The sequence below is a fragment of the Myotis lucifugus genome, unplaced genomic scaffold (genome assembly GCF_000147115.1).
Source record: "Myotis lucifugus unplaced genomic scaffold, Myoluc2.0 scaffold_11, whole genome shotgun sequence".
Taxonomy (NCBI): Eukaryota; Metazoa; Chordata; class Mammalia; order Chiroptera; family Vespertilionidae; genus Myotis; species Myotis lucifugus.
In genome coordinates, this window is record NW_005871059.1 from 653,747 (window position 1) to 669,046 (window position 15,300).

The 15,300-nt window shown below is 35.7% G+C and overlaps 1 protein-coding gene across 16 annotated transcripts in view; it reads right to left on the bottom strand.

Moving 5' to 3' along the window:
- REV3L (REV3 like, DNA directed polymerase zeta catalytic subunit) overlaps nucleotides 1-15,300 on the bottom strand; it is a 153,915-nt gene that overhangs the window by 43,518 nt on the left and 95,097 nt on the right. For all 16 annotated transcript variants that reach the window (XR_002828112.1, XR_002828113.1, XM_023750113.1 and 13 more), the window contains 5 exons: nucleotides 13,686-14,593; nucleotides 11,793-11,872; nucleotides 10,368-10,493; nucleotides 5,656-5,848; nucleotides 2,935-3,046 (listed from right to left, as the gene is read on the bottom strand). Coding sequence is in view for 14 of the 16 variants with exons in the window: in XM_023750113.1 (XP_023605881.1) it covers nucleotides 2,935-3,046; nucleotides 5,656-5,848; nucleotides 10,368-10,493; nucleotides 11,793-11,872; nucleotides 13,686-14,593 (1,419 nt within the window). In the remaining 2 variants the exon portion in view is untranslated. The remainder of the gene's footprint in view (nucleotides 1-2,934; nucleotides 3,047-5,655; nucleotides 5,849-10,367; nucleotides 10,494-11,792; nucleotides 11,873-13,685; nucleotides 14,594-15,300) is intronic.

A 15,300-nucleotide genomic window follows, 5' to 3' on the forward strand; every position in this document is an offset into this window, starting at 1 on the left:
GGGGAAGGAGGAAGGGGAGAAAGAGAAACATTAATCAGTTGTCTTCCTTCTAACCCCAAACCTAGGTAGGTACCCTAACTGGGAACTGAACTGGCAACGTTTTGGTGCATGGGGCACTCCAAACAACTAAGCCACTCTTGCCAGGCTTGCTAATGTTTTGAAAAATTATTTTTCTCAATTAAAAAGTTGTCTATTTTATAAACTGGCACTGCTCAAAGATGATGGCTGAAAAAACAACAAAAAGTTACCCTATGCTTCTCTTAATGGATTTATTAAATAGATTTTGTTCTTTTAGAAGAATTATGTAGTTGTTTCAATATTTTTCAGCTCTATTAAGTATATTTATTTTTTGACCTAGAGGCTGTTTAGTCTTGAGACTCTTAAAGCTGATATAACATTTGTTACAAGTTCAAAATTTCAAGGTTTCCATATTTTTTCTGTGGAAACGTTTGGTGACAATAACATAATCTTGGTAACTTGTTCTTTAATTTTTTAAAAATATATTTTACTGATTTTTTACAGAGAGGAAGGGAGAGGGATAGAGAGGTAGAAACATCGATGAGAGAGAAACATCGATCAGCTGCCTCCTGCACACCCCCCACTGGGGATGTGCCCGCAACCCAGGTACATGCCCTTGACTGGAACCTGGGACCCTTCAGTCCGTAGGCCGACACTCTATCCACTGAGCCAAACCGGTCAGGGCTTGTTCTTTAATTTTTATGAATTTTATTTTGTCTATCAGGTTTTCTGAAAGTTATAGAAAAAACAAGGTTAGGTAGCAGGGATCAGTGGTGCAGAAAATAAATGTGGAGAAAATAAAAGCAACAGAAACACGAAAATGATTATTTGCTTAGGCAAAAAAAAAAAGAAGCTATTTCACAACTAATATTTTAAATAACCCACCAACATCTGCACAGATGAGAGCTGAGGGGGCTGTAACTAGGCCAGTGGCAATCACCATGGAGGAGAAGGAATGGTTTTGAGAAATACCTGAGGTTAAGTGGGTAAGATATATTGTATGGATGTAGGGAAAAGAAAAAGGGGGGAATCAAAGCTTATATTTAAATTAGGAAGTCTGGGAAAATGGAAAATTATTAACAGTTCAAGGAAATATAGAAAGAGACAAATGATTGTGACAAGAAGATAATGGATTTAGTTTTACTTGCTTAATATTGCTTTATACTACTTTTTATGTTTGCCACCTGAGGAGTAAATATTAAGAATGGAAAAATAAAGTTAATAAAACTCTGTGAGTATGCACCTATATTTTATTCAATTTTATATTTAGCATCCAGCACTGTACGTTACACAGAGTTAACATTTAATACTGATCAGGGTGAGCCTCTTGTGCATTATCTCGCTTAATTATCCTACCCATTACCCATTTACAGATGAGGACACTAAAGCTTAGAGATACATTAACTTGCCTGAGACAAAAAAAATACAGATCCAAAGCCTATGCTTTTAACAAAGCCTGTATGGAGTAGGTACTCAACAAAAGGGGTGCAAGAATGAAATAACCTTTTAGAGGTTCGTTTGGACTAATATAAAAAACATTACAGAATTGAAATGTTGATATTTTAGTATTTTTTTCTCTTTATAATAATCATATGATCTTTTGGAGTAAGAATTAAAAGTTAGTTTTATTTTACTTTACTGCATTTTTTTCCTTAATGACCAGTATAATTCATGTTATAGACATTTTAGAAAGTACTGCACTTGCACATGATTGAGAAAACTCTCCATGTTGGCAGGTAATCCTGTTGTTGGGAATATACCTAATAAGGAGAAGACAAGCACACGAAGCCCAGGGACATGACTGGATTTGTGCTGGCATACAAAATGGTATTGACAGAAACTCTTACATGTTCCTTTTGCTAAGCTGCTTGAAGAAATAAAAGGATGGGCATGAAAGCATCTGACATGTTGATGACAACTTCTGTGAGAAGATAAATGGTAGGACTGACAATGGCAAGACTCAAATGGATGGGAATCCATCCAGTCACCAGTGCTATAAATGCTAAAAATACACCATTTTTTCCTCCCAAATGTAGTGGGTAGTAGCATATCATTTTTGATGCTCTGACATTTAATTTAATTTTGTTTTGTTGAAAACATTTTCTGGTTTTCTAATTTTCAAAATGGTTTATGTTAACCTATTTTGGATACAGTCAGATGTTGAGTGCACATAATATCAGAATATAATTTCAGTTTTATAGGCTTTACAAGAATTCCACTATAAAGTTCAACTAAATTTTACAAGATGTCAACTAAAGAGAGGATTGAGTATAATATGCTCAAAACCAGCTTTTATCCACACATCAGGATTCAGAGTGTATTTTCTAGCCTGATTTAGGCATTTAAAAACCTAAAGCTTGCAATGGGCAGAAATATTAAGTTCCTGGAAAAGTGAAACATTTAATAAGAGAGTCCATGGCTACCCAGAATAATACTATTGAGAAAATGCAAAAGAACCACTTACTTTATTTTTAAATTAAATTTATGAACAGATTGCATTCCAAAGCTTTTTAGAAATATTAGTTTGCTTAGAGCTCAGAAAACATTTACTTAGGGAAAAAAAAGTTTATTGAAATGGTGGCTGGCCTCCATGGTAGAGCCTATTTAATGAATAAGTTTGTTGTAGTTCATCATTATTTCACCAGCATAGAAAAGTCATGCTAAAATCTAACTGGGAAAGCTAGAGGCTAAGCTAATATCTGTTTCACTGACCCCTCAATCTTGAGGATAGAATATTCTTTTTCCAATCCCTAACTTGACGGAGGTGGTGGGAAGTGAGGGCAAAATCTTTTCAGGGATAACTCTATTTCAACAGGAAGGAGTTCTCTCCCTTTTCCCGACCTTCATTTATATTAAGCAGCAACAGGATTAAAGTATTCTCTGAACAAACAAAAAATAAAAAATACAAAACAGTACCTCTTTATTATATCTGCAATTTCTTGAAAAAGTCCCTTCTCATCAGCAGCATAGGTAACTTCTAGTCTTGTAATTCCAGATCTAATGAGTAACGGGGTCTGATATCTGATATCTAAGAAATAAACAAAATGTATATTATATACAACTGTGTAAGGACTATTGTTCCTTACTTAAAAAATTTTTTTATTAATTTGAGAGAGAGATACATTGATTTGTTGTTCTACTTATTTATGCATTCATTGGTTGATTTTGTATATGCCCTGACTGGGAATCAAACCCGCAACCTTGGCATAGAGGGACAGTGCTCTACCAAACTGAGCTCCCTAGCCAGGGCTGTTCCTTACTTTTGAGTGAAATTATGCTACTGAAAGAGTTCAAATTAAGCGAGTGTTTCCCCAAAGTAAATACAAAATTAACCCAATTTCTTGAAAAATTTCTTTAAAAAAACCTTAAGAAAATTTAAAAATTCAAATTTCACATTTTCCCGAAAAGTCTTAAATTCACAAAATTCTCCAGATAATGTCATCTGAAAAGAAATGTTATTACTTCATTTGTTTCTTTACTCTTCCTACAGGCAAAGTTTTGCTTAGTAGAGAATACTTAAATCAGCAGTATTCTGGAAAATGTTTACAATAACCTCTCCAGGAGTAGGGGGAAGCCCCAATTTGTAGTGCTTACCTATTTCCATGACATAAAGATGTCCCCCCATGGCTGACTTCAAGCTACCAATGTGACATCAACTAGTTCAAAATAATAAGCCATGATATATTCATTGGCTTGTGAGCTGGTAAAAGCCAGCTCAAGCACACCAATGATTAAACTGCAAATTCCTATATAATTGTGTTCAGTTCTTTTCAGTTGACTGAATTCATTTATTACCATTTAAAACTACAGAGGGACATTTTGTGTTTTATAAAATGCCTTATATGGTACCAGTGGCACAGTGCACGAAATTCGTGCATGGGGTGTGTGTGTGTCCCTCAGCCCGGCCTGTACCCTCTCCAATCTGGGACCCCTCAGGGATCGGGCCTAAACTGGCAATCGGACATCCCTCTTGCAATCCGGGACCGCTAGCTCCTCACTGCTCATCTGCCTGCCTGCCTTCCCGCCCCCAACTGCCACCCCTTGTCGGCCTGCTTGCCCCTAACTTCCCCCCCCTCTGCCAGCCTGATCGTCCCCAACTGCTCCCCCTGCTGACTTGATCACCCCCAACTGCCCCCCACTGCCGGCCTGCAGGCTCCCAACTGGCCCCCTGTCAGACTACTCGCCCCCAACTGCCCCCCCCCCGCCGCCTGATCACCCCCAACTGCCCTCCTCTTCTGACCTAATCGCCCCTAACCACTTTTGCCTTGGCCCTGCCACCATGGCTTTGTCCAGAAGGACGTCCGGTCTAATCAGCATATTACCCTTTTATTAGTATAGAGGCCTGGTACATGGGTGGGAGCTGGCTGGTCTGCCCTGAAGGGGATCCTGGATCAGGGTGGGGGTCACCTTGGGGGCGGGGCCAGCCTGGGCGAGGGAGGCTGGGGCGGTTTGTAGGCTGGCCACGCCCCCATCGGGGTGGTGGTCACTGCTGGGGGACAGGGCCAGCCTGAGCAAGGGGCTGAGGGCCATTTACAGGCTGGCCACACCCCCATCAGGATGAGGGTCCCTGCTGGAGGGGTGTGGCCGGCCTGGGTGAGGGGCCGAGGGCTGTTTGGGGGCAGTTTGCAGGCCGACCAAGCCCATGGCTTTGTCTGGAAGAACATCTGGAAGATCTCCCAGTCTAATTAGCATATTACTCTTTTATTAGTATAGATACTCTATAAACAACCTCTGAACCAAATGTGTATGTATTTAGGAAGAGATATAAACAAAATTAGATTGTATCTTAAAAGTCTCTTATAAATCATTAACTAATAATTGTAACTTCTTAAAGCAAATAGAAGCTCTGTATTAGCCACAAAATACCAGCACTGCATATATGACTGTCTATCTAACCTAAAGATACATAATCATTTAATTTCAGTATCAACAATTAGTATTTTAGAAAATAATATTTAGAAGAAATGATATATTCTACTTGGAAATTTTATTAAGATCTTTATATTGTACTAGAGGGCTGGTGCACGAATTTGTGCACCAGTGGGGTCCCTCAGCCTGGCCTGTGGGACTGGGCCCAAACTGGCTCTCCAACTTCCCCTGAGGGGTCCTGGATTGCGAGAGGGCGCAGGCCTGGCTGAGGGACCCCACCAGTGCACAATCGGGGCCAGAGAGGGACGTGGGAAGTTGGCAAGCCGGGGAGGGATTGTGGGAAGGCTACAGGGCATGCCCCACCCATCTCACTCAGTCCTGATCAACTGGACCTCAGCAGCAAGCTAACCTACTGATTGGAGCGTCTGCCCCCTGGTGGTTAGTGTACATCATAGTGACTGGTTGACTGCCCCCTGGTGGCCAGTGCACGTCATAGTGAGCGGTTGAGTGGCCTTAGCATATCATTAGCATATTATGCTTTGATTGGTTGAACGGATGACCAGAGACTTAGCATATTAGGCTTTTATTATATAGGATTGCTCCTGACTTCTGACAATTATTGGAGTAAGTATAGTAAGTCTAGGACAAAGCTATACACAACACTTCTTATCCCTACATCTCAGCAATTTAGAAAGAAGTTCCTTATACTGGCATGGTTTAGAATTCCAGACAGGCGCGTAGGTATAAACTAATAAAAATGAACACTACCTTGACTGGAGACTGTCTTGTCTTTATCAATCACTATTACACCCGTGAGTTCTGTTTTGTCTGTATTTGGTAGTGGAGTATCAGATGAGATGCAGTAGAACAGAGCACAGATTGGGTCAAATTCAGGATCTGGTTCTAAGTCTCGTCTAGTTCGAGCATGTAACTCCACACTGATGAGGGTAAGATTTTGTATCTATAAAAGGAAATTAAAATATGTTTTTAAACACTTTTAAGACATGCTGAAAAAACTATGTTTCACTAAGACTCCAAGGAAATACATATGTAAAATTACAGAAAAATATGGCCACAAAGGACACAGTAACAGTTTAATACTCTACACTCAAAGCTAAAAATTTTCATTTCTAAGATTAAATTAAATCAATTCATGTTTTTATTTTAGAAAATTTGCTTATAATTTTTCAATGTCAATACATATTTTCTAAATTTCTGTTTGAATGACTAGTCCAAGTAGTTATATATTCAAAAGTTTGTTACCTTTTACTATCTACATAATTAACTATAGTTTTACCTACAGTTCAAACTAAAAAAAGAGATTTTTAAAATTTGAAGCTCCTACTTACTCTTTACTACTTGAGGCTACTTAAATTTAGACTTTTGTATGTACTAGGCAGATTGTTATAGTTTTTCCTGAAAAGAAAAATCATAAGAATTGTATGGTATCAACTACACAACAGCCAGATTTTTGCCCATGCACATTTTCTCTGACATATAATGCAAGAATGTCGAATCTCAGAGGGAAGGCAACGGAGGGTGGGTGGGAAGAGATCAACCAAAGAACTTGTATAACCCATGGACACAGATAATAGGGTGGTGAGGCCTGGGGTAGGGGATGAGGACAGGGGCGGGCTAGAAGAGGTCAATGGACGAAAAAAGGGTATATATGTAATACTTTCAACAATAAAGATTTAAAAAAAATTTTTAATGTAATATTTTTCTTTTAAAACTTATTTTCCTATGCCAATAAAAACTTTTCTTAATTGTAATCCTTAGTTCTCTTTCTAAAATCAAGACACAGCAAGTAAAAACTCTGGGTAAGAAAAACAAATATGATTATAGCTGAAATTATAGCCATAATTATACCAGCGAAGTACATATATCTGGCAATGGGAAATAGTAGGCTACGGTCCAATACTGGCAATTATTCAAATCTTATATATTTAATAAAGGATTTGTATTTTGTATTTAGCTTGCATGCCAACTGTTGAAGAAATATAAATGCAAGGCTCTCACTAGTGATGGAAATAGAATTTGTTAAATCCCTTTGAAGGACAATTAAAAAATACCTATAAAATTAAAAATGGACATAACCTTTGATCTAGCAATTCTACTCCTGAAAATAGATCCTGCAGATATACTCATACATTTAGACAAATTATATGCACAAGAATGTTCACTGAAGATTGTGATATTTTCAGTCTTTTATAAACAATAAAAGACTAAAAATCAGTTGAGGACTGGTTTCATAAATTATGCGCCATCCATAAAGACCACAAACAATGAAATATTCTGAAACCTTTAAAATTTTCAAAAGAATGAGCCAGACCTATTATGTTGTAATATGGAAAGATCACCATAAAACATTGATAAATAGAACCAGTAAGTGTTGTATGCTCATACTGCATGTGTGTGAGAAAGGTTAAGCATCGACCTATGAACCTGGAGGTCACTTCTCGATTCTGGGCCTGGATACATCCTGGGTTTCGGGTTGCAGGTTGTGGGCTCTGGGTTGCGAGCTCGATTTCCAGTAGGGGGCATGCAGGAGGCATCCGATCAATGATTCTCTCTCATCATTGATGTATCTCTCTCTCTCCCTCTCCCTTTTTCTCTGAAATAAAATATCTATATGTATCTATATATTTTAAAAGGTTAAGCATATGCATAATCTCTGCAAAAAGACATAAAAAAACATAGATCTGCTTATTGTCTGTAAGGAGATTGCTAGCCTGAGGTGAAAGGAAAGCTTACTTTTTCACTGTAAATCTTTTTGTACGGATTGGAATTTTTCCCATGTACATGTAATACTACACGAATTCATTAGTAAATTATTAGTAAATTCATAAGTACTTTTTAAAATATAAAAAACATTAATCATGCACATATAAGATATAAGGAATAAAACAAATATCTACAAATCCACCACTGTCCTTAAGAAATATGTTGCTGTTTCTATTTTAAAAAAACAAAGATTAGAAAAAAATCAAACCATTAGGGGGAGCTCAGGGAAAGAACTTTTAAGCGTATATTCTTCAGGACTGCTTGATTTTTTTTAAAAAACAATAAGCATGTATATACAAAAATGTAAAATGGGAAAACTCTCCTTAAACCCAAACAAAACAAAACCTAAAAATCCAGTTTAATTAGGAAAAAAATCAACATGTGGAAAGGTTATGAAGATGACTAAAGAAATTTCAGGTCAAAAGAGTCTTGGAGGAGTCTAATTTATTTAACAGGCCAAATTTCAGATTCAAATGTTGCATTTCGATTCCTTAATATAAAATGCATTATGATCTTAGGTGTATTAAAAAAAAACTATGGAAAGAAGAGACTGAGAGATTTACTTAGTGTAACTAGGAAAGAGATAAATAAGAAGGGGGACAAGGATTACAACTCTTTTTGTCTGTTTGAAAATGTATATGCAGAAGGGAAAGATTAGTCCATGGTAATGGAAAACAGAAGAAAAATGCCATGGGCACAATTTCTAGAAAAAGGAACAGAACATAGCGCAGATATTTTTGGGTTTATTCCTAATTTGACCACCAGGTGGCTGTTTGGAGTGTGCCTTGAGATTAAAAAAGCCTGTGTTGGGAAGAAGCTATGAGCAACCTGCCAGACCTCCCAAGTGATTTCAACTTTAAGAAGGCTCATGATTCTGAAATGGGGTAATGTGAGTAAAGTAATAGTATAAGAAGAAATGTATGTTTTTCAAATAATAAAAGAGTAATCAAATTTAAAAATCCTTTTGCTAAGATCTATTAAATCTGCTCTAATAAATACATTTTAACAAAGTATTTTAATTTTCTAATTTTGGGAATGTATTTGATAAAATATGTATTCCTGAGTTAATTAATTAATTTATCTGAGATTCAGGGGATAATACAGGGCCAGGTATAAAGCAGGAAGTAAAGTTGAATGAAAAAATGTATAAATATATATTTAGAAAGTTAGACTATATTCTAATCTAATTCTAAAAATGTACAATTCTTAGTTCAAATTTAGGGTTAAATGAGGACAAAGTTAAATTTTTTTTTTTAAGTCTATGCTTATCCAAGTCTTAGATCAGTTTAAGATAGAATTGACCTTAGAACAAAAAAACCCAAAATAAAAAACAATTCTCTGCTCTCAAGGTAAAGACATAAAACAACTATATAAACCAGCATTGTCCATTAAAAAATACAATGAAAATCAAATATGTAATTTTACACTTTCTAGTAGTTACATTGGAAAAAAGTAAAAATGGGTTAAATTAATTTAGAAATACTTTCATTTAATTCAATATATCTAAAATATTACCTTTTAAAATATGAAATCAATATAAGCGGTTATGAATGAGATATTTCACATTCTTTTTTTCTATTATGATTTCAAAATTAGTGTGCATTTATAGCAAATTTCAATGTGGACACTAAATTTTTTATGAAAATACCTGAACTGTATTTAGGTATCATAAAATTTACAGTTGAAAAAGTAGTTTTACATTCCTAAGTTGTTCTAAACATACTTAAAAGTTTTCTAATAAATGAGTCAAGTATCAGTTTTTAAACCTAAATTAGTTAAAATTCAGAACCTAGACATATAAGCCAAATGTTAAGTTCTCAATAGCCATATTGCTAGCGGCTACCATACTGATAGCACAGGTATAAATAATAAAAATATACTCTAATTTTCACCTACTGCCAGTCAAATATGTTGTATTTAAAAATATATATATTTTTTTTTATTTCAGAGAGCAAGGGAGCGGGAGAGAGTCCAGAAAACACCGATTGGCTGCCTCCTGCATGCCTCACATGGGGATCAAGCCTGCTACCTGGGCATGTGACCTCACGGGGAATTGAACCTGTGACTCCTGGTTCATAGATCGACACTCAACCACTGAACCATGCTGGCTGGCTGGGCAAATATATGTTCTTGAGTTGTGCTTTCTCTAAGAGATAAATTTATAGTGACTCACACATATTCTCCAGTTTATCCTATGACTGATGTACATTTTAAAGACAATCCCTTAGTCTTTGGCATATGGCCTGTGCAGTGAAAGTAACTGGGTTATATAGGTATTATGTGAACAAATGAATTGTAGCAAGCACTAATCCACTGAGCCAAACAAATAGAAAACACAAGTAAATGTTTCGAATGTGATATAACATCCTAATATAACAATCCAGAATAAGAGATTTTTTTCTAGTAGTTAAAAAACTATTTTCTAATTTTAGCTTCTATAAACTGGATTTCAGTTATAAGATTTATGAAAGTTGTGAAACCACATAGCAGTCTCAATAACTAATGGTTGCTTTAAAAGTTTATCTTATTTCATATAAATGTATGAATACATGAAATAGTAAGAATTTTAAGAACAGAATGATTAACAAGTATAGAATTCAATGTATTACTTCCTCAATAAAAAATTTCCATACTTGTTCCACAGCATAAAACATAGGAGTTAAACAGTGAATGTGTTCTTACTGTTGCAATTTTACCTCATGTAAAGCTTTTGCTTCCTGTAAGTTTTGTATGCTGACTTTAAAACCGTAAGTGTTGTTTAAAGATGGTCCATCGATCTGAGAAGTTTCTTTCTTTGGGGTATTTACTGCTGCAAATTGATTCTATTAAAAAAAACACAACAACACATAGCCAGAGAAAAAATAAATAAGCAACCATTTTCTTTATTTTGACTACTTATTCCTACTTAAATAATATGCTTTATGTGTTTTGTAATACATGATAAACTAATAATATCTCTTTAAGTCCAAAGAGAAACCATAAGTATTTTATTAAAATTCTTTTCATGCGAGTAATTCAAAATACCAGAACTGGATATATGTAGAAATATCTGATATAATCTGAAAGCAAACCATATGTTGTTCTTCGATTTACAAGCCTCAAATATTGAAAATAATAGTCTTGTAGAGACTTGACATTTATACCACATGGACATTTATCTTCACCCTTACTGGAAATATGACAAGCAAGCAAAGTATTTGCAACAAGTCTGGCTAGTTAATAATAAGATTTGAAATTTTGGATTTGTATTTTACCCTAACATAACATATGTCTGAAAGATGAGTTAAAACATAAATAATCTTTATGGGTTTAGAAAGAATATAATCTTTCTTTTTTCTGAAAAATATGTTTTCTGATTTCCAAACCCATAAACCATTTATATTCACAATACTCTGGTACTTGTTTTTAAAATAAATAGCCTGTAATTCAACAATTCTGCTTTAAAAAGAAAAGTTTTTTAAAAAGTTTATAATCTCCAAATAGAAACACCAAAATATATCTTATGTCATTCATGATAGTTATGACAATTGGATAATACAGGAGTGATTTCTATCATATATTTCTGAAGATACATATGTACTGTATACTTTTTTCACATAACCATGTATTTTAAGTTTTACCATATTTTTAGTATTGGAATAAAGATATTTATGATTTTTCAGAATTTCAATAATAATGGTTTCCTTTGTTATTTAGTAACATAAACTGAAAAAAATTAATAATGTTATATTTAAGAAAAAAGTAATAAACCAAGAAAAAGGATATATTTTTGGTGGGATCAAAAATCACTTACTTGAGCTCTGCTGTCATTGGACTGTTCTGATATTGCCAGTAATCAGTTAATGTATTTGTATCCTCATAATCCACATTTTGGCTATCATATTCACTTTCTCTGTAATATTTGTATTTACATATAAGAATCTTTTAGATCCCAACAACAAAAAGAAACTAAAAAAAAAAATTAGGCAATTTCTTGTTGTCTCAAAGATGTAAATAAAATGATGCAAAAATATAATAAAATTTTTTTAAAAATTGAGACACAAAGTTATCAATTATCTAACTGAAATCTAAGAATAAGACTGGATCTTCCACTGATTTTTAAATATGTTTAACATAGTTACCTTTGCTTGTGTTAAGAATATTCTTCTACGAGTGTCAGTATTACTTCCTTTCTTATGACTCAATTTCTGAGTTTTTGGTTCTGTAGAAAGAAATTTCATATTTAATATTTATATCAAAATTATATGCTTCTATTTTTTAAAAACTTTTTGTTGTTCTAAATTCTTAATAACATTTGTGAATATTATTCTGTAAATTCTCTAGGCAAAACCAATTCAATCTTCTGATCCCCACCAAAATAACTTAAAAAATTTGTATTTTAAATAAAAACGTTTACATTTTAATTACTGTTTTATTCCTTCATTATCTTAGGAAATCATTTAATTCATTCATTCACTTATTTGTCCAGGATTTATGATGATGAGGGAAAGACAGTCTATATCCTCATGGGGTCTAGAGAGAATCAGGCATTCACCAAATACATATAGAAAGGTAAAATTATAACTGGGGTAAATACAACAAAAGAGAATACAATTGGGAATTTTTATATAGTCAGGAGGTTAGGAAGGCTTTTTTGAGCTGGAACAGAAAGATGGGATTATTAACGGAACAGCGTGGAGATTTTCCAACTACTGAGCAAAAGACCGAGAAATTGCAAAGGGTAGATAAGAAGGCTAGGGTAGAAAACCAGGTGAGAAATGATAACAGTTTGGCCTAAGGTTATAGTGATAGCAGTAGTGGTAGAGCGATCTGTGTAATTTAGGAAACTAAAAGATTACAGGACTTTGTAGTAATAGATTGGAAACCACAGGCTGGGTAGTGAGGGAATTAGGATCGGGAAGGCGTAACAAATAAATCCCATGTTTCTGACTTGTGTAACTAAGTAACAGAGATGGTAGTGATATTCATTGAAATGAGGAAAACTTAAAGAGGACCAGGTGGATTTCTGTGTGTGGGCATGTGTGTTAGGTGTTTGGTAGTGAATGCATGCAATGAGATCATGAACTGACTAAAAAAATACTGACCTTGTGATGCCTTTGAGCATTCAAGTAGAAATGCCAAATAGGCAGTTGGATATAGTGTTCTGAAGCTTAAGAGAGAGTTCTGAATGGAAATTTAAGCTTGTGCATTATCTGCAGTAATACTATGAGCAGGAATTAGACACTCCTGCTCATACGAAGAGAATATAGGGAGAGAATATAAAGTAAGTAAAGAGTAAAGAAAGCTAAAGGCTAAGCCTTAATAAATCCCAACATTTAGATAATAACTGAGAATGTGAGTTTAACTTCAAAGGAAAGCAAGTAAGAAGAAACAGGAGTAGGAAGAAAAAAGCCAAGGGGAGAAAAAGCTCTAGGAAGTAAGGAATGGTCAATATGACAATGGCCGCTTATAGGGCATGTGATAGGAAGACTGAAAAACATCCATTGGCTTTAGCTATATAAAGGTTACTGAGAATCTCTGCAGGAGCCATACTGGTAAAATTATGGGGATAGAATCCAGGTAGAGCAGGTTGAGAAATGAGTACAAGGTAAAGAAATTGTTACATTTAAGAAATCTAAAAAATTTGGCTTTGAAGGAGAATCTAAGGTTAAAGCAGTTGTTTGGCTTTGTTTCTATTTTAAAGTTCGGAGAGAGACTTGGGTATATTATTAAAGGGAAAATGGGAATGGAAAAAATGGGCAATGGGAAAAATCAAGTTGAGAAGGTGAGATTTCTTAGAGGGCTCCTATAGTTCACCCAGAAGTGAGAAGATAGGATGAAGGCATATGTAGATTTCATAGCAGAAAGCTAAAAAAGTTTCCACGTGATGTTTTTCTGAGACATGATAACAATACTCTCATTAGCCGAGCTAAAATTTCATTTAAAAAGCCCTCATTTTCATTAACATAGTCTAATATTGTCTTCATTTTAATCTTTGAAGAACAGCTATTAAAATCTGTTATTTAGAAACTTACCTGTTGATAAAGGGCTAAGGCCCGTTGCTTCAGGAAGTCTTTCCAGAAGTTTTCTCTGTATGATTGGTGTACTATGAAGGCAAAGTGAATCACATATCCCAGTTTTTGCCCTAACATTGATCGGAGATATCATAAGAGGATCCCGAGGCTCACTGCAGGGGCTTTTTTGTATACCATCTTTTACTGGCTTTAAGAGGTTCTCCACAGCCAGGGAACATAGTTCCTCCACTGCTGATAAGGGTCGGTCATCTCCATTCAGTGTTTTGGGATCTGGGGATACTGCTTGTTGCCAAGGTGGAATTACTGGGGAATCAGGGGAGCTATAACTAGAATAATAGTCATCATCATCATCTTCCTCAGGATCATTTGTAGAAACAGCTGGTGGCAGCATCTGACTTTCACTTGCAGTTTGACTACATCCTGTGGTTGAAACTTGTAAAGCAATCTGAAAATTATCAACATCTTCCTTGGTATGTGCTGTAGTGGGGAGTATATGTGGAGTTGTATCCATTTTTGGAGGCACTGCAGGTTTGTCATCTGGGTTAACTGAAGAGCTGAAGTTCTCAGCAGATTTTACAACTCCAGCTGGCTCAGTTTTAGACAGTTTCTTGGAACGTTCATATTCTTCTTTGGCTTGAAGCCATACTTGAACCAGTTGTCGACTTGGGGCACATTTACAAGGCATAATCACAATTTTTTTATCTTCCACCATTTTATGGCTATTACTTGACCCTTTATTGACAAATGCTTGGCCATTACGAAAGGGTGACCCTGGTCTTGGGTTTTGAGTCATTGCCGAGAATGCTGTTTTCCACAGACGAAGTCCTTCCAATGAAAAATCTCCCTCAAACTCAGCTAGATCATTTGGAAGTCGAGTTTCTACCATGAGACGCCGTCCGCCGATCTCCCTATAAATAACATATTTTAGAACAACTATTTTGTCTCAAAGAACAATTACCAAAATATTTAGTTCCCTATCCTAGAGATTTTTAAAGTTCCTTTTGGAGTCTTAAAAATGCCCATCTCACCCTGGCTGGTGTGGCTCATTTGGTTGAGCAATGTACGTGTACCAGTTCCATTCCCAGTCAGGGCACATATCCAAGTTGTGAGTTCGATTCCCAGTCAGGGTGGATGAAAGAAGCAGCTGATTGATTTCTCTCTCTCTCTCTCTCTCTCTCTCTCTCTCTCTCTCTCTCCCCCTCCCTTCCTCTCTATCTCAAATCAATTAAAAAATATTGCCCATCTCTTTCTTCCCTTTCCATACCCCCCTACATACACATATTTTGTGCAGTCTCAATATGCAATATGCTTTCCTCACAAGTATATGGACTATTAAATTGATTTCCTTGGGAAAAATCATTAATATCAGAAAAAGAAAGCAATTGTTGTTGTTGTATGTGCCCACGAAGTCTTCTTTTCTCCAAGGAGATGGCACAAACTCATCAGATTCCTTTCCTCTAACTCATCTATACTAATAGCCTAGGGCCGTCACAACTAAATGACCAGATGGATGACCTGACTGGTCACCAGGAAGTGCATGGAGCACCTCTTGGTCCCTCCCCCGCGGCCCACAAAGCTGGTGGCAAGTGGGCTGGGCGGTGGGGGGAGGGGGGGG